Source organism: Rhincodon typus, chromosome 14, assembly GCF_021869965.1.
Source record: "Rhincodon typus isolate 14 chromosome 14, sRhiTyp1.1, whole genome shotgun sequence".
NCBI lineage: Eukaryota > Metazoa > Chordata > Chondrichthyes > Orectolobiformes > Rhincodontidae > Rhincodon > Rhincodon typus.
The window spans coordinates 13,689,119-13,712,806 of NC_063345.1; the positions used below are offsets into that span (position 1 = coordinate 13,689,119).

A 23,688-nucleotide genomic window follows, 5' to 3' on the forward strand; every position below is an offset into this window, starting at 1 on the left:
AAAGTCCCAGAAGATTGGAAAATTGCCATTGTAAATGCCTTATGCAAAAAGAGAGGGAGACAAAAATACTGGTAACTATAGGGCAATGAGTTAACATCTGTGATTGCATGAATATTAGAGTCCATTTCTAAATCATACAGCATTTAGAAATGCATAATATAATCAAGTAGAATCAACATGGCTTCATGAAGGGGAAGTCAAACTGGAGAAATGTATTACAGTTCTTTGAGGACTAATAAGCAGGATAGACAAAGAAGAACAGCAGCAGTAATATATTTGGATTTTCAAAAGGAATTTAATAAGGTACCACACATAAGACTACTAGTAAGATAAGAACTCACGATGTTGGGTATAGATTTTAGCATGAATAGAGGATTTGCTAACCAGTAAAAGACAGAAAGTTGGGATAAAGGGGATGTTTTCAGGATGCAACCAGTAACTAGGAGAGTGCCACAGAAATCAGTGCTGAGGCCAAGATATTGAGACCAATGTCTTAATGATTTGGAACATGGAAGTGAATGTATTACTGCAAACGTTAGAGATGATACAAAAACACATGAAAAGACAAGGAGTGGAGACGATACAAACAAGCATACAGAGGCATAAAGACAGGTTGAATGTGTGGGTAAAAACTTAGCAGAAAGAATACAATTTGGGGAAATGTGAGGTTCTGGCCTTTGGCAGGATGAATTGAAGAGCTGAATATTATTTAAATGGGAGAAATTGCGGAATGCTGCAGAAGAGAAAGATGTTGCGTTCTTGTGGGTTAATCACAAAAAGCTAACATCCAAGTTCAAGAGGAAACATGGAAGGCAAATGGGCTGTTGGCCTTCATTTCAAAGGAAATGGAATATAAAAATAGGGATGTCTTGTTCAAATTGCCCAAAATGCCAGTCAGACCACACCTGCATACTGTGAACAGTTTTAGTCCTCCTGCATAAGCAATGATATACTGGCATTGGAGGCAGTAGGGACGCATTTCACAAGGTTAATCCCAGGTATGGAGTGATTTTCTTATAAGGAGGCGTTGAGTAGGTTGGACTTGTACTCATTCAAGTTTAGAAGAATGAGAGAAACACATTGAAACATATAATATTCTTAGGGGATTTAACAGGTTAACATGGAAAGGTTATTTCCCATTGTGGGTAGTGTCCCCTCTAATTTTCTTTACGGCTGTGCAGGCCTCCACAGTCTGTGTGTGGCAACAAGTTCTGGAACCAGAAGTCAATGCCCTGATTGGTGTGCCGACACTGGTCACTATGCATGGAATCTTGGGGAGGTATCAGCAAGGGGATCAGCAAGGGTAGAATGGAACACTATCAGATCAGCCATTATCTCATTGAATGGTGACGCAGACTCAATGGGCTGAATAGTTTACTTCTGCTCGTCTGTCTCATGATCTAAAAGGACCAAAGGTTTCACCCCTAACTGATGCAGAGCATTTTGTTTTTAAAATGGGTTATATCAGCTGGGCAACTTGTTCATAGGAAGTTTTCCTCTAACTGAATCAGCTAAAACAAGAACTGCTCCAAGCCACTCACTGGGTTCAAAAACTGTTACTGCAGGTTTTACAGCAATGAAGCAATTGTCACTGGTCAGGAGAGTTCTAGAAAATCTTGTTTCAAAGAAAGCTCTCCAACATCCACAATAAATATTTAATGCCCTCTTTTAACAAACCACTCTAGGTACGTTTACAAAACTTGAATAATTTGCCTTTTCCACGATGCTTCAAATGAAATGTTAACTCTGTTTTCTCTGCACAGATGCTGCCAGGCCTGTTGAGTTTCTTCAGCAATTTCTGTTTTCATTTCAGATTTCCTGCATACACAGTTCTTTGTTTTATTAATAAGTGCCTTTGTAACAATGAACTACCAAAACATTAATTAAAAAAGAGATAAAATTTAATGTAGATAAGCAAAGGAAGAAAATATGGTCAACACATATATTTCATGAATGGTTTTAAAATGGCTAAGGATGAAGCTGAATGATATCTAGAAATATGAAAATTGAACTCTAATGCAGACCAGGAAGCAATAAACGCAATAGTTCAGCGAACTGCATGGAATCTAAGTTGTAGAAAATGCATCAAAGGAGGGATTGGATAGGTGGCCATTTTTGAGGATTGGGATAGATGGTTGGGATTGGGATAGTGGATTCTGTTTGACTGGCTCAATGGGGCGAAGAGCCTGATTCAGTGCTGTAGACATCTGTGATTCAATGAATCGAGGAGGTACTGATCAAATTAGCAGAGTGTTCTGGTAAAATACTCCAGGAACATTCTCACATGTTACAGTCAGCATCAAAGAAGAGTGATGTTCAAGTGCTGGACATAGTCCAGAAGAGAGTCACAAGGTTGGTGTCAATGTTTGAGTTATGGGAAGAAATAGGAAGAATTGCACCTGCGATAGCACAACTACAGGTCATCCCAAATTACCTTATAGTCAATGAGGTACAATACAGCAAACTCAAACAAACAGTAATGACTAAATAATTGAAACAAACAAAAGAGAATGCTGGAGAAACTCAGCAGCTCTGGTAGTATCTGTGGAGATAGAAAGATTCAGTTAATATTTTGAATCTGGTATGACTCTTCTTTAGAATTTTTTTACCAGATATGCTGAACTTCTCCAGCACTCTCTATATTTGTTTCAGATTTCCAGCATCCACAGTATTTTGCTTTCACATTACCAGATAATTGTTTTAGGTTTGACTACCAGTGATAAAAACCTTTGCTAAAATTCGCTGGAACCGTTTCCATCCACATGAAACAGCAGACAGAGGGCCTATTTGATGTGATTTCTGAAAGCATCTCCAACAGTGCAGCACTCCCCCACCATTACACTGGAGTGTTAGCTTCAATCTGTGAGTGGGACCTGAATATCACAATCTTCTGAGACAAGAATGACAGAAGGAGAGACTGCAGACATTTCGAAATAGTTTAAAGATAATTTTGCAGAGATACATTGGATATCATAATTCACAGTTTGGGAAAAATGAATCCAGTTCAGGCAATGTTGTAATGGTAGTGTCACTCCACTAGTCATCCAGCGACCCAGGCTAATGTGATGGGGATATGGTAAATGGTGAAATTTAAATTCAATTTAAAAATTACTAGAAGTGAAAGCTAGCTTTGTGGTGAACATGTAACCACTGTGCACTGCGACAGAAAAAAAAACTAATTGGTTCACTAAGAGATAGTAAGCCGTATCCTGGAGTCTGGGATAACACAGCTGGAGTTGGGAGAACACAGCAGGCCAGGCAGCATCAGAGGAACAGGAAAGCTGACGTTTCAGGTCGGGACCCTTCATTAGGTCATGATAAAGGGTTCTGACCTGACACATCGGCTTTCCAGCTCCTCTGATGCTGCCCGACCTGCTGTGTTCCTCCAGTTCCACACTGTGTTATCTCTAATTGGTTCACCAATATCTTTTATGGAAGGAAATCTGCTGCCCTTACCCAGTCTGGCTTCCATGTGACTCCAGGCCTACAGCAATGTGGTTGACTCTTAACCACTCTCTGGGCAATTAGGGATAGGCAATAAATGCGGGCCCAAGCCAATGACACACACATCCCCCACACAAATATAGTGGGAGGAGGGCAAAGATTTCAAACGCGAGAAGGATGTATTTAGGACTCAGATCAACATATTTACCATACTGGTGAGATATTGTGTAGTTTTGTTTGCTGGTGTCAGCAGATAAAAGCGACAAGTTTCCATAAAGATCACAGAATTATCCTTTGGTGCGGCTGTGAAGAGATGCGTTCAGGTTCTGAAACAGGGTCACTGAACTGGAAACAGTAACTCTGCTGCCTCTCTCCCTGCCAGACCTGCTGAGCTTCTCTGGCAAGTTCTGAGGAAGGGTCACCGGACCCGAAGCATGAACTCTGATTTTCTGTTTGCAGATGCTGCCAAACCTGCTGAACCTTTTCAGCAACTTCTGTTTTTGTCTCTGTTATAGTTAAGGTTAGGGTTAGTCTTCATGTCTTCAGGTTTAATCTGGTAAATACAATGAGATTCGCTGCAGAGTCTCTGACAGTCTCGGGAGGAATCGCATCCAAACTGAAACTAAGTGATGTTCTGTGAATTTTGCGTCTTTTGCAGTGACGCGTGAATTCTCCCCAAAAGCTCCAGGGAGAGCGAGTTTTGGGGGGGGCGGGACAGAGGTCTGGGCTGGAGATGGTTGTAAGTCCCTGACTGAGAGCTGGGTTTCAGTGGCGAATGGAACTGGCTGGTTAATGAGCTCTCCATCCAGTTGGTGCCCCGGCAGTGTCTGTGTGATGGTTCTCAATGACAGAGGTCTGCCTGCCGAACTGCTCGGGATAGTGCGCTCCGTACTCAGCGCTGCCTGCTCACCCTCACCATGCATCCTCTGGTCTCTCCTGTCACCAAAGCCATTTTCGTGGCGCTCTTCCTCTTCGCCATCCTGCTGATCCTCTACGTGATCCTCTGGTACATCTGTCGGGATGTGGACCACGCGTACGCCATCTGATGCTGACAACCCGCGAGGAGACCGGCGGAGTCAGCAGGAGGTTGTGGGGAAAGCGGGCAGAGCGGTCACCAGTTGTTGCCTGTCTGGTGACCACAGTTCAAAACAGCACACCTCTCTCTCTCTCTGCTCTCATAGCAACAGGGCACTGCGCTGTTGATTGAAAGCCTGCTGTTTTTGTCAAAAGATTCAATTCCCTTGAACAGGCAGAGTTTAACATTGACCATCGTGCAGGGTGTGCTTTGAGATTGACGCGAGCAATTTTTCATTTATAAAACGGAGCAGACGTGACCGCAGAAGTGGAAGGGTTTTCCACAGAGTGTGCAGGGTGGTTCACACCGGGGAGACTGTCCTCTCGACTTCGGTTCAAAGGCGGTGAGTGAATCGGTTTTTAATAATATTCACATTTCCCAGCCAGGCTGTAGACTCTGTGAGTGATCGATGGCGGTGTGCTGGTGAGGGTAGCTGCTTTATAAGCAGTTAATCCGCGTTCCATTCCCGGCTCATGACGGTTTGCAAATCTGCTTTTAAATTGAATCTCAGCTGTTAAAGTTTGTCCCCACCTCTGAGCTAGGAGGCCTGGGTTCAAGTCTTACGTGCTCCAGTGGTGTGTAGTAACATCTTTGAACCGGGTGATTAGGAAATAGATACAGTATGAAACTGGATTCAACAAGTTGTGGCTCTGCTGAGTTTACAACCATTGCATTCTGTTCTTGTACTTTTTGTAAAAAAAGTTTGCATTTTATAAGCATTAGCTAACAAGAATGACTTGATAATAAATTTGCCCAGTACTGCTAGCAGTAACAGACATCATCAGTTATTTTAAATCATCTTCTTGTTCATTTTCACGAGGTGTGAAAAATGACAAAAGCTTTACTAACTCATCAAAAAAAATTAAAAACGCGAAGATGTCCAGTCGCGATTTTAACGATAAACTGCGAGCATTATAGTACAAACCGAGTTCTTTTATCACCTTACAATAACTAAAAGGGAAATGTGTTTCTTCCTAAAGGTATTTTCAAACCAGGCACTCACTAATGGAATGGCTGCAACGTAAAATAGCCTGCAAAATATTCTAATATTTCATCACAGCTTCCAAGACATTTCAGAAGCTTCGAGCACGATAAGAAATAATGAAATGTTTTTGATTTTCAAGGCCCTGAGGTGACAGGAGCGAACGACGCTGCATTCTGTGAAATTTGAAAAACGCTGTGCTTGGTGACAGTCTGAAATTGCAACTTAAAATCACTCAGTAAGTCAAGCAGCTTATGAGTAGACAGAGAAAAACAAATCAGGTCTGTGAGCTCCCTCTCTGCACATACTGCCTTATCCATTGGGTCTTTATTCCAGCATTTTGGATTTTTATTGCAAGCTTAGTCGGTTAGAAAGCCAGTTTGTGATGTAGACTGATGCCAAGAGCATTGGGTTCAATTCCTCCATAGACTGAAGGCTAGCCTGAAGGACTCTCCTAAACCTCTTCCCTCACCTCAGGTGTAGTAACCCTCAGGCCAAATCACCACCACCAGTTGTATGTCTCTCTCTCTCCTTCTCTCTAATGGGAGAACCGCCCTGTGGTCTGTTCGGGCTACAGCAGCCTTTCCTTTATGTGAATATACACCAATTCTATAGTTCTGCAGCCCTGAGATTGCCCTGAATGTAGCTGACTGTGTAACATTGGTCTAAAATTCCACAGTTCCTCAAAAGTATCATCAAATGCAAAGCCATCAGCCTCCTAAAGGCATCACCATCTATGGACCGAGGTATTTTAATTGATGAAGTGACAACTTTCAGTAACATTTGGCTGGATTGAGGGAGTCTCTGTGCTACTCTGCTGTCACACCTGAATAGCTAAGACAGTGTGCTAAACCACTTTTATTTGTCTTCTGCTCCAGAGAGCAGCAAGATGTGAGAGTTCAGGCAATGATCCTTTCTTTCTGTTCTCTGAACTCGTATTCTCCTCCTTTAGGAGTCCTCCAGTTCCTTAGGTACTCTCTCAATGTGCCAGGAGCTGACATTTCATATTTAATGAACCTGAGGGTCACAGGAATGGAAAAACCAAAGGGTTCAGCACAGTTAAATAATGCCCCTAGGTTAGAAAATACAGACCATGCCTCCCAAAGGAGCTCAGAGCTATTTCTTCTCAGCAAGGCATCATCTTGGGACACAACTCAAGGGTGAACTCATCTAAAACTCTGCTTCTTATATTGTAACTCACACCTATCACCTCTCTGCTCATTGACCCACGTTGGCTTACAGGCCAAAAATGCTTTGATTTTAAAAGTGCCATCATTATTTACACCTCATTTTTTGGCTTTGCTGCCCCATATCTATCTGTCTGTAATGTGATCCAGCCCTACACCCTACAGCCCTCTGACATCTCTGTGCTCCTTCAATTCCTATCCCTTGAACATCTTTCAGTTTTGTTGCTTCACCATTGACAGGACATGCCTTTGGCTGTCTGGATCCCAAGCTCCAGAATTTCCTCCATAAGCCTTACCATGTTTCTACCTCTCTCTCCACCTTTAGCATCTATCTCACCTGTGCTAATATCTTGTCATGTGGCTTAGTGCTGAATTTGGATTGCTAAACACTCTTGTGAAGTGCCTTATTTTGAGATGTTTTATCACATTAAAGGAACTACATGAATGCAAGATGTTTTTAAATACTTGAAATCACAGAAGTGGCCACTCATACAAGTGGATAATTTTATATATGAATGTAAAGTATCAGCAAAATGTGAATGTCAAATTTTCCCAGTAAGTGTTTCTTAACAGCAATCAAGACCAGGGATCACCGGCTGATATTTTTCATTCGACATTTCTGAAGCACTTAGGTCACCTCTGTCTGTCTCCTGACTGAGATAAGTTATGACAGCACAGACTAAGCATCAAATATGACATATTTTTGATCTGTGTTGTTCAGCGTTACATTAGACATGCACTAACAACTGGCTGTGCACCATCCACTCGGTCATTGTGGGGAGCTATCTTCTGTTATTCTTCCTATGTGTCCATCATGGATGCGTATTGATGGATTTCAATATCTGACCTATATTATGAAGGGTACCTACGTTGGGCAGGAAAGCAAGAGAAAATTTAAGGAAGTAACATAATAGCAAAAAATATTTACATCTACCAATAATAACATCTTCAGAAAAAGTAGGTAATTTTGATCTGATAAATTAATTAAGTATACTTATTTTCCTGGATTGCTTATAAATCTAGAATGACTATCATTCTGATTCATAGTTACTATGATTATAGCTAGTGATACTGTTAAAATGAGTCTGCATTGTAGATTATGTCACAATGTTGTGAAAAGATATTCTTCGGCTATAATTAGGATTCTCTATGAGTATTCTACTCCATAAATTTAAACCTATGTAAAATATACAAGATTATTTGAATTTGTGTATAAATATTTATAGCATTCTGACCGTATTCGGCTATTTTCTTAATCCAGATAATAATGAATTATGAATTCAGATCATGTTCAGCACAGCTCAGTGTGACAGCAAACAGGATGTATATATTCTCTGATTTGTGCACACAACATTCTGAGTTGATTTTTTATCTTGTCAATGATGTTAGAAATTGTTGCTAGATTAAATTTGTATTGCATTTATCTGTGAAGCTGCTGTCAGTAAAATCTAAATTTCAGTGAAACCGGAACAATCAAATTAATGGGATTGTGCACTAAAATGCCAAGAGGAACTGAATGTGGCAATTTTTCGGTGTTGAAGCTGAAATCTATCCTTTTACTGTTGCATATAAATGAAACATTGAATGTTTTTCTCAGTGTACTGAATAAGATGGAATAAATTGATGTCTGACTGCCTATTGATGTACACGGTCTGTCACAAACTGATGACTGCTGTGCAATTAATCTCAGAGTTGAGATCATTTTCTCTGCCTAAAGGCTTTTTTAAACTAAAATAAAGTAAGCCAATGTTGCTGACAGCTAGGCATGTAATTCCAAATGTAAATATTCTGAGGGACTTTTTTTAATGAACATGCTCTCTATTGCAATGGAAATACATTTCTCATGCTTTAGTCCTGCAATATGCTTCAAAATGAAATTGTTTGGTCCAAGCAATGTTATTCAACAACTTTTTATTGAACATTTTATTGCAGATATCAACACTAGCGAAGAAAAAGAATGGCTCTCACTTATAAAGCAAAAATATGTTTATTTTAAAATCAACATGCATTCAACAAAAGTAATAACAAATTGTACAGCATCAATGTCACAAAATATCTCAAAGTGCTATCCAGGAGTATAATCAAATCAAATTTAAAACCGGACCCATAAAGTGATATTAGGACAATTCACTAAAACCTTGGTCAGATAGATTTAAGGAGCACCTTAAAGGGTAAAAGGGAGGTAGGGAGAAAATTCCAGGGATGAGGACCCAGACAGCTGGAGACATGACCACCAATAGACAAGTGATTAAAATCAGGAATGTTCAAACGGCTCAGGATCCATAGTGAAAGACAAAGGTACATCTTCAATCCAGGTTTCATTTTAATTATAAATTAATACATTTTGAAAAGATGACTAAAAACAATGTCTCTACCTTTGAAACACAAAAATTGTTTTAATCTATAGGCTATTATTAAAAACAATTTTCTCATTGATAAAATTGTATTTCCATTACTTTGGATTTTTGAGTGGAGTTTAGCAGCAGGCTCATGGGAGATGAAAGTGAGGAAATGTGTATGAAAACTGTGTCATGTTAAAAAGATGAGTGGTGAGATTGACATTAAACTAACATCACTTCAAAAATTAATGTGAAATAAGAAGAAATGAATCTGAATGAAAATGGCAAGAAATGAGAAATGTGTAGGCTCAGTGGATGGTGAGTGACAGACAGTAATCTAACAGTTTTAGCTCAAAAGAATAATACTATTTTCAAGACATTGGCCTGACACTGTCCACCATTAAAACAGATGGTTTTCATATTGTAATTTCTTTATCCAGTACATTTAATGGCTCAAGGCATTAAGGGACACTGATAGTGAGCTATATTGATCTTTATCTCCAGTAGCTTCACTAGATTAAATTCAATTATGAGACATTGGCTATCGACTACCCAATAGGTAACTAAATTCCCATCAGTTGAGTATGCCAAATGTGGCATGTGGACTGACTGGTTTACAAACTTAAAGGACTTGACTAAAGTATAAGTATACAGGCCTTACCCAGCAAAGGGCTCTTATGGCACAATGGTAGTGTCCTTACTTTTGAGACAGAAGGATTGGGTTCAAGTCACTCCTACTCCAGGAGTATGTCATAGCATGTCTGAACAAGTTGATTAGAAGTATCTGCAGTTCCTAATTTGGCAAATATCATGTTGGAATTGGGATGTAATCTGAGGCAGGCAGAAAAACTCAATTATAATGATCTATTATTGTAATTATTCATTCCAGTCATTGGTATTGCTTTGAATATTTGCCACAGAACTTTATTTTAAAAAAATACTAACTGAACTACCTCCTCTTTAATCATTTTATTTTATTGCACACACTGACTGTCTTATGGAAATGGATATACCATTATGGTCAGTCAGTCAACTTTGCAGAGCTGGAGTATCACAGATACAAGCCAGATTCAAAGGTTATGTAGGTGAATTCTGGTACTTGTTAATTATGGTTGTACTATTTGCTTCATTCAAATACTCATACAATTTGCACAAATGAATCCCAAAAAACTGGACCAGAAAAGGAGATAGAGAACCAATAATGCCAGGCATTTCCATAGTGCAAATCTGGTCTTGTCAGGGTTTAAATTTAATAAGGTAATTAAGACGGTTAATAGTTCCTGCTGCATCTCCATTGCAACAATAGTCCAATAAATCAGCACTATCTTCTCATGTTGTATAAATTGTTGCTCCTGTTCTAAAGTTTATTTTCTTGTGTTTCAGTCCTGACAAGTGCAAGACAAAAAGCTTCAACTTCATATCTTCTTTTAACAATGTTTAAATTCTCAACTACCAAGCAGTTATCATGCAGCTGTCCTATGCTTTATCCTTTATTTCAGTCGCAGTTTAATTTCAATTTCTTCATGTTGACAAACAAAACATTTTTAAAACTTTCCTTTTCTCAGGAATAAATACTGTTCTATGACACTAAGTTATATCTTAAAAAGTATTGTATTATTGTTCATAAGATTGAAGTATTTCATTCAAAATATCAAGCAGAATTTTATCTCTACACTATCCTCTAAGAAAGGACTATAATTTCATAAAGTCATTAAATGTATCTACTTTTACTGTTAATTAGGACATTTATGTTTTTGTATTCGCAAAACTACTCCTGTGGAGACTAAAAGAAAACTGAGGTGCCTTTATAGAACATAGAACGTAGAACATTACAGCGCAGTACAGGCCCTTCGGCCCTCGATGTTGCGCCAACCTGTGAAACTAATCTGAAACCCATCTAACCTACACTATTCCATTATCATCCATATGTTTATCCAATGACCATTTAAATGCCCTTAAAGTTGGCGAGTCTACTATTGTTGCAGGCAGGGCATTCCACGCCCTTACTACTCTCTGAGTAAAGAACCTACCTCTGACATCTGTCCTATATCTATCACCCCTCAATTTAAAGCTATGTCCCCTCATGCTAGCCAACTTATGATGCGGGGTTGCTACAGAATACTCAAGAGAAACAGCAGTGATATGAAATAAAATAGCAATTACCTATGAAATGTAATATACTTCCCATTATTTCGAATGTGTTTGAGTATGTCATTGTAGCAGGATGGAAATATGAACTTATTTTGACATTTGTTTGTTCAGTCAGGTGCAATACTTCATGGAGGACGAGATAAGGTGAGAATTCAGTCACAATGGATCTGAAATTGTCTTACAAGACAGGCTTCTGTTTTCACCCAGATGAATGATATATTGAAAGAATCCATGAAAGGAAATCCAGGTTCTCGGGTTGCACATAAGACAAAGGCAACTTATCCAGAGTGCTATGCATTAAAGCACAAATTGAGGCTGGATTTCGGAAGCAGGACATGAAGGGATGTTTAACACTATGAAGGCTGTCGTGTACTTTGGAGTTTACTAATTCCCAACACAATACTTTGGGTCCATGATTATGTAAAAAATATAACCAAGGCCATAATAAACCAAGGTGATGGTAGCATCAACATTTTTTACAAAATGTTTACCGAGCAATTAATTCCTGGTTTTTTTTGGATGAATGGGCCTCAAATTAAAATGAAACATACTTATGGAAAATGAAGTTAAAGAGGGCCTAATGCACATAATATTCAAATATTTAGCAACATTCAGATTCCAGACAATGTAAATTTCCTGTTGTCATCTGTTTCATTGTTGATTGAGTCATTCTCATTAGTTAATTTTTGTCAAAATGTTAACTGTTTTCTCCGCTGAATACCTTTATGTTATATAATTGTATAAATGTGCACTAAAGCTACCTGTTTGTAAACTGTAAACTGTGGTAAAACATGTAAAGAAATAATTGTAATTGAAAAAATACTTGGAGAAGTATATGTCTGTGTCAAATACTACACAGAGTTTATTCTATACACCTCTTCTTCCAGCACAGAGAATTTAATTCTCGAAAGTGGAAGGTAAAGCTGTTGTCTCATTATTTCTTTGGCTAATGCTGTATGTAGTTATGGCTTCCTACTGTAATCATAAATTCCATCTTCAGAAAACAATATACTGTCTATGAGTCTGGTCATTGATTAATGGATAGAAGTAAACAGACCATCAACCAGTTATTAAAGATTTTTTCATTTGTAACCCAAATATGTCTTCTTGTCTCCAAATTTATCCAACTTTGTTTCTTCCTTTCTAAATTGGGTGCTCAGCAAAAAATATGAGTGTAGTAACTGGTGCTCCATGGGGTTACTAAGGTAGAAGATGGCACCAACACTTAGATAAGTACATGAATAAGAAAGGTTTAGAGGGATATGGGGCAGGAGCAGGCAGGTGGGACTAGTTTAATTTGGAATTATATTCAGCACGGACTAGTTGGACTGAAGGATCTGTTTCCGTGTCGTATGACCCTATGACTCTAAATATGGAGACCTCTATATTTTTTAGAACACATTTCCAAGTCAATGTTCAAAGAAGCTCATGGCAACACAAAGCTAAGAAGTGGTTATGCCTCCGATTCAAGGCAAACCTACCAAGCAGCCTACTTCATATAAATCAGTATAATGAAGCCTTACATTAGTTGTTCTGCTCTCCGGTCACCACTGCTGCCATGTCTTCCACATGAATGCTGCCAACTGTGTCTTAATATGAGCCCAAGAATCAGAAGCTTATGGGACAAGTCCCAGACTGAAGACTAGAGCACAAAGTCTCAGTGCTGGACTGAGGGAGTATTAAAATGTAAGTTAGTATGAGAAACAGTGTTTACTCTGTCAGGTGGATATAAAAGACCAAGTGGCACTAATCTTAAGAAAAGCATGACACTTCTCCCTGGGCCCTGGTCAATGTCTACTCATCAGGTAGCATCATCAAAAAAAAAACACAGATCAACTGATCTTTATCACGTAAGACCATAAGAAATAGGAACAGGTGTAAGGTATTCAGTCCCTTGAGCCTAATCCTCCATTCAATAAGATCATGGCTGATTCAACACTCTTCAATCCACTTTCCAGCCCTTTCCACATAACCTTTGATTTCCCAACTAATGAAGAATCTAGTTCTTTCAGCCTTAAATATACACTACCCCCACAGCCCTGTGGCAAGGAGTTCCAACACTCACAGACCTCTGAGAGAAGAAGTTTCTCCTCATCTCAGCCTTAAATTGCTGCCCCTTAATTCTGAGACTATACCCTCTCGTCCTAGATTATCCCATGAGGGGAAGCATTCACTCAGCATTTACCCTGCCAAGCCCTTAAAAAAATCCCACATGTTCCCATGAGATCATCTTTCATTCTTATAAACTCCAATAAGTAGACACACAACTTGTTCAATCTTTGCTCATGACACAATCAATCATACCAAGGATCATTCTAGTGAAGCGTTCCTGAACTGCCTCCAATGGAGTTATATCTTTCCCTAAATAAGGGGACCAAAACTACTCACAGTACTCCAGGTGTGGTCTCACCAGCACCTTGTATAATTGGAGTAAGACTTCCCTACTTTTATACTGCAACCTCCCTGAAATAAAGGCCAACATTCCTTTAGCCTTCCTGATTACCTGTTGCACCTGTCTGCTAGCTTTCTGTGTTTTATGCACAAGTACTTACAAGTCCCTTAATGTTGCAACTTTCTGCAGTTTCTCTCCATTTATATTACATTCTGTTCTTTTGCTCTCCTTTCCAAAATGAACAACATCACATTGTCCCAAATTATACTCCAGTTGCCAACCTTTTGCCAATTTACTTAATTTATCCATACCTCTCTGCTTGCATCCCTCTCACCTTTCTATTTCTGTGTCCTTTCCACCTATTTTTATATCACATAGCAGTATGTGGGATATTGCATGTGCAAATTGTCTGCTCCATAATTCTACATCACGACTTTAAATATTTTGAAGAATGTACTTCATTGGTTATAAAGTGCTTTGGGATGTCCAAAGATAAGAAATGTGGTTTATAAATGCAAGTCTTTTTAGTGCTTCTGGTTGTGCTATCTAATCAATATCACCAACTACAACACTGTGTTTGTGTGGTGTCTGTTTCAGGTGGGAGCAGCAATTGTTAGTAATTGGGTTGAGCTGCCTTCCATTTCACCCAAGAAAACTATGTGTTGTATTGATAAGAGACAGGTGTACAGTTTGGTAAGTTATATGATTTGGCACTCCTCATGCAAAACATTTCATTATGAGAAATCAGTCAGTGAAATCACGGAGGCTATGAACCTGACGTATGGGCCTGCATGTTTGAATTCCTGCAGTTCTAACAGTAAATCCTAAAATCTATGTCCCTATGGATATGTAAGCACAGAACTTGTTGCTTTATGTATCAGTCTGCACTGGCCTTGCGTCAAAATAGATGGAAGAACTAGGCACTCCTAAGGACAGAGGAAGAGAGATAAACTGAGACACTCAATTTCCTCCCCTTTTCAGGCAATCAGTGAGGTTTAATCCTGAAAAGGTAGTCGTGTGTGTTTCTAACTCCCTTTCTACTATGTGTTTAATTGCCAGCAAAAGTGCCAACACCAGAGTTTAAACAAAAGGAATATGTATTCAAAGACTCATCGTGATAAATCAAACTGAGTCACACATCACACACACTCAGGGAAGACACATTCAAAGATGGAAGTACAATTCCATGAGCACTAAGCCAAAAGGATAGTTAACAGTTAGTTCATTGGTATTTGAGAATGAAGTAGGAAGCTTTATCCCCTCATTATCTGTTTTCCAGATAAACTATGTTAGCTTGGTTTGGATATCTAGATTAACTGTAGTGTTTTTCAAAGAAAAGGCTTTCAGCAGAAAATGTAGACAGGTAATAAAAATAGAAAATGTTGATAAATCTCAGCAGGTGTGGTGGCGTCTGTCGAGAGAGAAACAAATTTAACTTTTTGACTCCAGTTTGATTTTTCTTTCAAACTCATGTAGATGGGTCCTTGTGGCTGTTGATTCAGGAAATCCAATTTCCTTACCAGTGAATTTACAGCTTTGGAATCAAAGTGGGAGGCTTTTAAAAGACTTTTAATCCTCTTGATTTGCAAAAGGCAATGATGGTACAGCTTTTCTCTAGAGCTGTGGTTCTGCACACTTTTCCTTTTATTCACCTCTAGGATGTCAGCAACACTGACTGGGCCAGCTATTATTACCCATCCCTAGTTGCCCTTGAGGCAACTGTGTTGCTCCAGGTTTCTTTGGAGTGTTGGGATAAAAGGATTGCAGCATCAGTGATTCAATCCCATTATTAATAGTCATTGAGAATAGGAGGCAATTGGTTTTCCTTCTCATTTAATTTGTGGATAACTGTTAGAATCATAGAATCCAACAGTGTGCAAACAGGCCATTTGGCCCATTAACTCCCACAGCACATCATGGGGAGGCGATAGCCTAGTGATATAATTGCTGGACTGTTAATCCAGAGACCCAGATAATGTTCTGGGGACCAAGATTTGAATCCCACCACGGCAGATGGTGGAATTTGAATTCAATAAATGTCTGGAATTAAGAGTCTAATGATGACTGTGAATCTATTGTCGATTGTTGGAGAAACCCATCTGGTTCACTAACACCCTTTAGGGAAGAAAGTGCCATCTTCACCTTGTCTGGCCTACATGTGACTCCAGACCCACAGCAATGTGATTGACTCTTAACTGCCCTCTGGGCTATTAGGGATGGGCAATAAATGCTGGTCGAGCCAGTGATGCCCTCATCCTGCGAATGAATTTTTAAAAAAACACCAACCCTCTAAAGAGCATCCCACCGCGACCCACCCCTTATCCCTGCATTTCCCATGGCTAATCCACATCTCAGGATACTATGGTAATTTAGCATGGCCACTCCACCTATTTTGCACATCTTTGACTGTAGGAGGAAACCCATGCAGAGAATGTGCAAACTCTGTGTGCTGGTAATTAGAGTGGTTTGGTACAAATTTTTTTTTTCATTTCGTTTATCTAGTATTTGATATGATAGTAGGACCAAGTTAAGCTTAAGAGTAAAAATGGCATGAGATCCCAGACCCGTGATATGCTCCTCTTGCTCAAAGTGGGAGATCAGGGACGCGGCCGATGTCCCTGACTCCTACACATGCGCGAAGTGTGTCCAGCTTTAGCTCTTGTTAGACCGCATGACGGCTCTGGAGCTGCGGATGGACTCACACTGGAGCATCCGCGATGCTGAGGAAATCGTGGATAGCACATTCAGCAAATTGGTCACACCGCAGATTAGCATTGCTGAGGGAGAAAGGGAATGGATGACCAAAAGGCAGAAAAAAAGCAGGAAGGCAGTGCAGGTGTCCCTTGCGGTCATCTCCCTCCAAAACAGGTATACCATTTTGGATAACAAGGTGTAGAGCTGGATGAACACAGCAGGTCAAGCAGCATCAGAGGAGCAGGAAGGCTGACATTCCGGGCCTAGACCCTTCTTCAGAAATGGGGGAGGGGAAGGGGCTTATGAAATAAATAGGGAGAGAGGGGGAGGTGGATAGAAGATGGATAGAGGAGAAGATAGGTGGAGAGGAGACAGACAGGTCAAAGAGGCGGGGATGGAGCCAGTAAAGATGAGTGTAGGTGGGGAGGTAGAGAGGAGATAGGTCAGTCCAGGGAGGACGGACAGGTCAAGGGGTGCGGGATGAGGTTAGTAGGTAGGAGATGGGGGTGGGGCTTGAGGTGGGAGGAGGGGATAGGTGGGAGGAAGGACAGGTTGGGGAGGCGGGGACGAGCTGGGCTGGTTTTGGGATGCTGCAGGGAAAGGGGAGATTTTGAAGCTTGTGAAGTCCACATTGATTATTGGGCTGCAGGGTTCCCAAGCGGAATATGAGTTGCTGTTCCTGCAACCTTCGGATAGCATCATTGTGGCACTGCAGGAGGCCCAGGATGGACGTGTCGTCTGAGGAATGGGAGGGGAAGTTGAAATGGTTCGCGACTGGGAGGTGCAATTGTTTATTGCGAACCGAGCGTAGGTGTTCTGCAAAGCGGTCCCCGAGCCTCCACTTAATTTCCCCAATGTAGGGGAGGCCACAACAGGTACAGCGGATACAGTATACCACATTAGCAGATGTGCAGGTGAACATCTGCTTGATGTGGAAAGTCTTCTTGGGGCCTGGGATGGGGGTGAAGGGGCAGGTGTAGGGGCAGGTGTAGCACTTCCTGCGGTTGCAGGGAAAAGTGCCGGGTGAGGTGGGGCTGGAGGGGAGTGTGGAGCGGACAAGGGCCGAGGCCATCGCCGAGGCCAGGCGCCAACTCTCTGACACCTCCTCCTACTGCCCCCTTGATCATGACCCCACCCCCGACCACGAAACCATTATCTCCCAAACCATCCACAACCTCAAAACCTCAGGTGACCTTCCACCCACAGCCTCCAACCTCATCGTTCCCCAACCCCGCACCGCCAGCTTCTATCTCCTTCCCAAAATCTACAAACCTGACTGCCCTGGTCGACCCATTGTCTCCGCCTGCTCCTGCCCCACCGAACTTATCTCAACCTATCTTGACTCCATCTTCTCCCCCTGTGTCCAGGAACTCCCTACCTACGTCCGTGACACCACCCACGCCCTCCACCTCCTCCAGAACTTCCAATTCCCCTGTCCCCAACACCTCATCTTTACATGGACGTCCAGTCCCTATACACCTGCATTTCCCATACAGACGGCCTAAAGGCACTCCGCTTCTTCCTGTCCCGCAGGCCCGACCAGTCCCCATCCATTGACACCCTCATCCGCTTAGCCGAACTCGTCCTCGCCCTCAACAACTTCTCTTTCAATTCCTCCCACTTCCTACAGACAAAGGGGGTGGCTATGGGTACCCGCATGGGCCCAAGCTATGCCTGCCTCTTCGTAGGTTACGTGGAACAATCCCTCTTCCGTACCTACACTGGCCCTAAACCCCACCTCTTCCTCCGTTACATTGATGACTGTATCAGCGCCGCCTCGTGCTCCCACAAGGAGTTCGAACAGTTCATCTACTTCACAAACACTTTCCACCACAGCCTTAGGTTCACCTGGACTATCTTTAATACCTCTCTCACCTTCCTGGACCTCTCTGTCTCCATCTCGGGCAACCACCTAGAAACCGATATCCATTTCAAGCCCACCGACTCCCACAGCTACCTAGAATACACCTCCTCCCACTCACCTTCCTGCAAAAATGCCATACCCTATTCCCAATTCTTTCGCCTCCGCCGCATCTGCTCCCAGGATGAGGCATTCCATTCCCGTACATCTCAGATGTCCTCGTTTTTGAAGGACCGCAACATGCCCCCCTCAGTGGTTGAGAACGCCCTCGACCGTGTCTCCCGCATTTCCCGCAACTCATCCCTCACACCCCCTCCCCGCAATAACAACTAAAAAAGAATCCCCGTCGTCCTCACGTACCACCCCACCAACCTTCGGATCCAACGCATCATCCTCCGACACTTCCGCCATCTGCAATCCGACACCACCACCAAAGACATTTTTCCCTCCCGACCCTTATCTGCTTTCTGGAGGGACCACTCTCTCCGTGACTCCCTTGTCCGCTCCACACTCCCCTCCAGCCCCACCACACCCAGCACTTTTCTCTGCAGCCGCAGGAAGTGCTACACCTGCCCCTACACCTCCCCCCTCACCCCCATCCCAGGCCCCAAGAACACTTTCCACATCAAGCAGATGTTCACCTGCACATCTGCTAATGTGGTATACTGTATCCGCTGTACCCATTGTGGCCTCCTCTACATCGGGGAAACCAAGCGGAGGCTTGGGGACCGCTTTGCAGAACACCTACGCTCGGTTTGCACTAAACAACTGCACCTCCCAGTCGCGAACCATTTCAACTTCCCCTCCCATTCCGCAGACGACATGTCCATCCTGGGCCTCCTGCAGTCCCACAACGATGCTACCCGAAGGTTGCAGGAACAGCAACTCATATTCCGCTTGGGAACCCTGCAGCCCAATGGTATCAATGTGGACTTCACAAGCTTCAAAATCTCCCCTCCCCCTACCGCATCCCAAAACCAGCCCAGCTCGTCCCCGCCTCCCTAACCTGTCCTTCCTCCCACCTATCCCCTCCTCCCACCTCAAGCCACACCCCCATCTCCTACCTACTAACCTCATCCCGCCCCCTTGACCTGGCCGTCCTCCCTGGACTGACCTATCTCCTCCCTAACTCCCCACCTACACTCATCTTTACTGGCTCCATCCCCGCCTCTTTTACCTGTCTGTTTCCTCTCCACCTATCTTCTCCTCTATCCATCTTCTATCCACCTCCCCCTCTCTCCCTATTTATTTCAGAACTCCCTTTCCCTGTCCCATTTCTGAAAAAAGGTCTAGGCCCGAAACGACAGCCTTCCTGCTCCTCTGATGCTGCTTGACCTGCTGTGTTCATCCAGCTCTACACCTTGTTATCTCAGATTCTCCAGCATCTGCAGTTCCTGCTATCTCTGATACCATTTTGGACACTGTTGGGGGAGATGGCTCACCAGGGGAAGGCAGCAGTAGCCAGGTTCATGGCACCGTGGCTGGCTCTGCTGTACAGAAGGGCGGGAAAAAGAGTGGAAGGGCTATAGTCATAGGGGATTTGATTGTAAGGGGAGTAGATAGGCGGTTCTGTGGTCGAAAACGAGACTCCTGAATGGTATGTTGCCTCCCTGGTGCATGGGTCAGGGATGTCTCAGGTCGACTGCAGGACATTCTGAAGGGGGAGGGTGAACAGCCAGCTGTCGTGGTGCATAAAGGCACCAATGATATTGGTAAAAAATGGGATGAGATCCTACAAGCAGAATTTAGGGAGTTAGGAGCCAAGTTAAAAAGTAAGACCTCTGAGGTAGTAATCTCAGGATTGCTACCAGTGCCACGTGCTAGTCAGGGTAGAAATGAAAGAATAGGCAGGATAAATGTGTGGCTTCAAAGATGGTGCAGGAGGGAGGGGTTCAGATTTTTGGGACATTGGGACCGGTTCTGGGGGAGGTGGGAGTATTACAAATCAGACAGTCTACACCTGGGCAGGACTGGAACCAATGTCCTAGGGGCTGCTTTTGCTAACGCTGTTTGGGAGGGTTTAAACTAATGTGGCAGGGGGATGGGAGCCAAATGAGGAGGCTAGAGGACAGTAAGGAGGTAGTAACTAAAGCCTGTAAGGAACTAGATAATGAAGTCAGTGTGACTAAGGGGAAGAGTAGGCAGAGACCAGATGATGAACGCAAAGGGACAGGTGGTCTGAGGTGCATTTGTTTTAAGGTGAGAAGTGTAGTAGGTAAGGCAGATGAACTTAGGGCTTGGATTAGTACCTGGGAGTATGAGGTTATTGCTATTACTGAGACTTGGTTGAGGGAAGGGCAAGATTGGCAACTAAATATCCCAGGATATAGATGCTTCAGGCGGGATAGAGAGGGAGGTAAAAGGGGTGGAGGATATCACAGCTGTGCTGAAGGAGGGCACTATGTAGGACTCAAGCAGTGAGGTAATATGGGCAGACCTCAGAAATAGGAAGGGTGCAGTAACAACGTTGGGGCTGTACTACAGGCCTCACAACAGTAAGCGTGAGATAGAGGGACAAACATGTAGACAGATTATGGAAAGTTGTCGGACCAACAGGGTGGTGGTGATGGGAGATTTTAATTTTCCCAACATTGACTGGGATTCACTTAGTGTTAGTGGTTTAGATGGAGCAGAATTTGTAAGGAGCATCCAGGAGGGTTTTCTAGACCAGTATGTAAATAGTCCAACTCGGGAAGGGGCCATACTGGACCTGGTGTTGGGGAATGAGCCCAGCCAGGTGGTTGAAGTTTCAGTAGGGGATTACTTTGGGAATAGTGATCACAATTCCGTAAGTTTTAGAATACTGATGGACAAAGACGAGAGTGGTCCTAAAGGAAGAGTGCTGAATTGGGGGAAGGCCAACTATAGCAAAATTCGACAGGAGCTGGGGAATGTGGATTGGGAGCAGCTGTTTGAGGGTAAACCCACATTTGATATGTGGGAAGCTTTTAAAGAGAGGTTGATTAGAGTGCAGGACAGACACGTCCCTGTGAAAATGAGGGATAGAAAGGGCAAGATTAGGGAACCATGGATGATAGGTGAAATTGTGAGACTAGCAAAGAGGAAAAAGGAAGCATACATAAGGCCTTGGCGACTGAAAACAGACGAAGCTTTGGAAGAATATCAGGAAAGTAGGACCATTCTGAAACGAGGAATTAAGAGGGCTAAAAGGGGTCATGAAATATCTTTAGCAAACAGGGTTAAGGAAAATCCCAAAGCCCTTTATTCATACATAAGGAGCAAGAGGGTAACTAGAGAAAGGGTTGGCCCACTCAAGGACAAAGGAGGGAAGTTATGCGAGGAGTCCGAGAAAACGAGTGAGATTCTTAATGAGTACTTTGCGTCGGTATTCACTGAGGAGAGGGACATGACGGATGTTGAGATTAGGGATAGATGTTTGATTACTCTAGGTCAAGTCAGCATAAAGAGGGAGAACGTATTCTAAAAGGCATTAGGGTGGTCAAGTCCCCAGGTCTGGATGGGATCTATCCCAGGTTAATGAGGGAAGCGAGAGAGGAAACAGCTGGGGCCTTAACAGATATCTTTGCAGCATCCTTGAGCATGGGTGAGGTCCCGGAGGACTGGAGAATTGCTAATGTTGTCCCCTTGTTTAAGAAGGGTAGCAAGGATAATCCAGGTAATTATAGACCGGTGAGCCTGACGTCAGTGGTGGGGAAGCTGCTGGAGAAGATACTGAGGGATAGGATCTATTTAAATTTGGAAGAAAATGGGCTTATTAGTGATAGACAGCATGGTTTTGTGCAGGGAAGGTCATGTCTTACCAACTTGATAGAATTCTTTGAGGAAGTGACAATGTTGATAGATGAGGGAAGGGCTGTGGATGTCATATACATGGACTTCAGTAAGGCGTTTGATAAGGTTCCCCATGGTAGGCTGATGGAGAAAGTGAAGTCGCATGGGGTCCAGGGTGTACTAGCTAGATGGATAGAGAACTGGCTGGGCAACAGGAAACAGAGAGTTGTAGTGGAAGGGAATTTCTCAAAATGGAGAACTGTGACCAGTGGAGTTCCACAGGGATCTGTGTTGGGATCACTGTTGTTTGTGATATACGTAAATGATCTGGAGGAAAGTATAGATAGTCTGATTAGCAAGTTTGCAGATGACACTAAGATTGGTGGAGTAGCAGATAGTGAAGGGGACTGTCAGAGAATGCAGCAGAATATAGATAGATTGGAGAGTTGGGCGGAGAAATGACAGATGGATTTCAATCCAGGCAAATGCAAGGTGATGCATTTTGGAAGATCCAATTCAACAGCGAACTATGTGGTAAATGGAAAAGCCCTGGGGAAAATTGATGCACAGATAGATCTGGGTGTTCAGGTCCATTGTACCCTGAAGGTAGCAACACAGGTGGATAGAATGGTCAGGAAGGCATACGGCATGCTTTCATTCATTGGATGGGCTATTGAGTACAAGAGTTGGCAGGTCATGTTACAGTTGTATAGGACTTTGGTTCGACCACATTTGAAATACTGCGGACAGTTCTGGTCGCCACATTACCAAAAGGATGTGGATGCTTTGGAGAGGTGCAGAGGAGGTTCGCCAGGATGTTGCCTGGTATGGAGGGCACTAGTTATGAAGAGAGGTTGAGTAGATTAGGATTATTTACATTAGAAAGACGGAGGTTGAGGGGGGACCTGATTGAGGTCTACAAAATCATGAGAGGTATAGACAGGGTGGATAGCAAGAAGCTTTTTCCCAGAGTGGGGGACTCAATTACTAGAGGTCACAATTTCAAGGTGAGAGGGGAAAAGTTTAAGGGAGATATGCGTGAAAAGTTCTTTACGCAGAGGGTGGTGGGTGCCTGGAACACGTTGCCAGCGGAGGTGGTAGAGGCGGGCACGATAGCATCATTTAAGATGTATCTGGACAGATACGTGAATGGGCAGGGAGCAGAGGGATACAGATCCTTGGAAAATAGGCGACAGGATTAGTTAGAGGATCTGGATCGATGCAGGCTTGGAGGGCTGAAGGGCCTGTTCCTGTGCTGTAATTTTCTTTGTTCTTTTTTCCACAAAGACGGTCGCCTGAGGCTGGTATTGAACCCAGGTCCCTAGCACTGTGAGTTAGCAGCGCTAACCACTAAATTACCACATCAGCTTTTCTTGGTTATGCTCCAAACCTTGACATGTCGGTTAGATCTTTCCCATTTCTAGTTAAAGTATTATGTCAAGTGCAACTCATACCATACTGTCTGCTGTGGCTTAGAGGCTTCCAACTCTCTTATGCCCTCTCCTGCTTTTCACCCTTGTGTACTATCAGCTTTTGGATACATTTCTCAAAGACTCAAGCAGCATGAGAGGTGGAAGTGTTCACCACTGACAGGGGTTTTTGTCTTTCCAGCCATTGATGTCATATTTAAAGACCAGCTGCACACCACTTCATGTGCTGCAAGCATTGGATTTCATAACTGTAGTGCTAGAAAATTATCATGGAATATATGGCTCATAAGAAAGGAAAGCTACCTCCCAGTTTCACAGACTGGGACCTGATGGTGTGAGTGGATGGCTGCTGGTAACAATGACAGTCCTTTTACCAGTTG

At 42.8% G+C, this 23,688-nt stretch overlaps 1 protein-coding gene across 1 annotated transcript in view; it reads left to right on the plus strand.

Annotated features, from left to right (window-relative positions):
• Positions 1 to 4,464: 4,464 nt before the first annotated feature.
• LOC109929732 (membrane-associated progesterone receptor component 2-like) overlaps positions 4,465 to 23,688 on the plus strand; it is a 47,651-nt gene continuing 28,427 nt past the window's right edge. The window contains exon 1 of the mRNA XM_048605273.1: positions 4,465 to 4,576. Coding sequence (XP_048461230.1) covers positions 4,465 to 4,576 — 112 coding nt within the window. The remainder of the gene's footprint in view (positions 4,577 to 23,688) is intronic.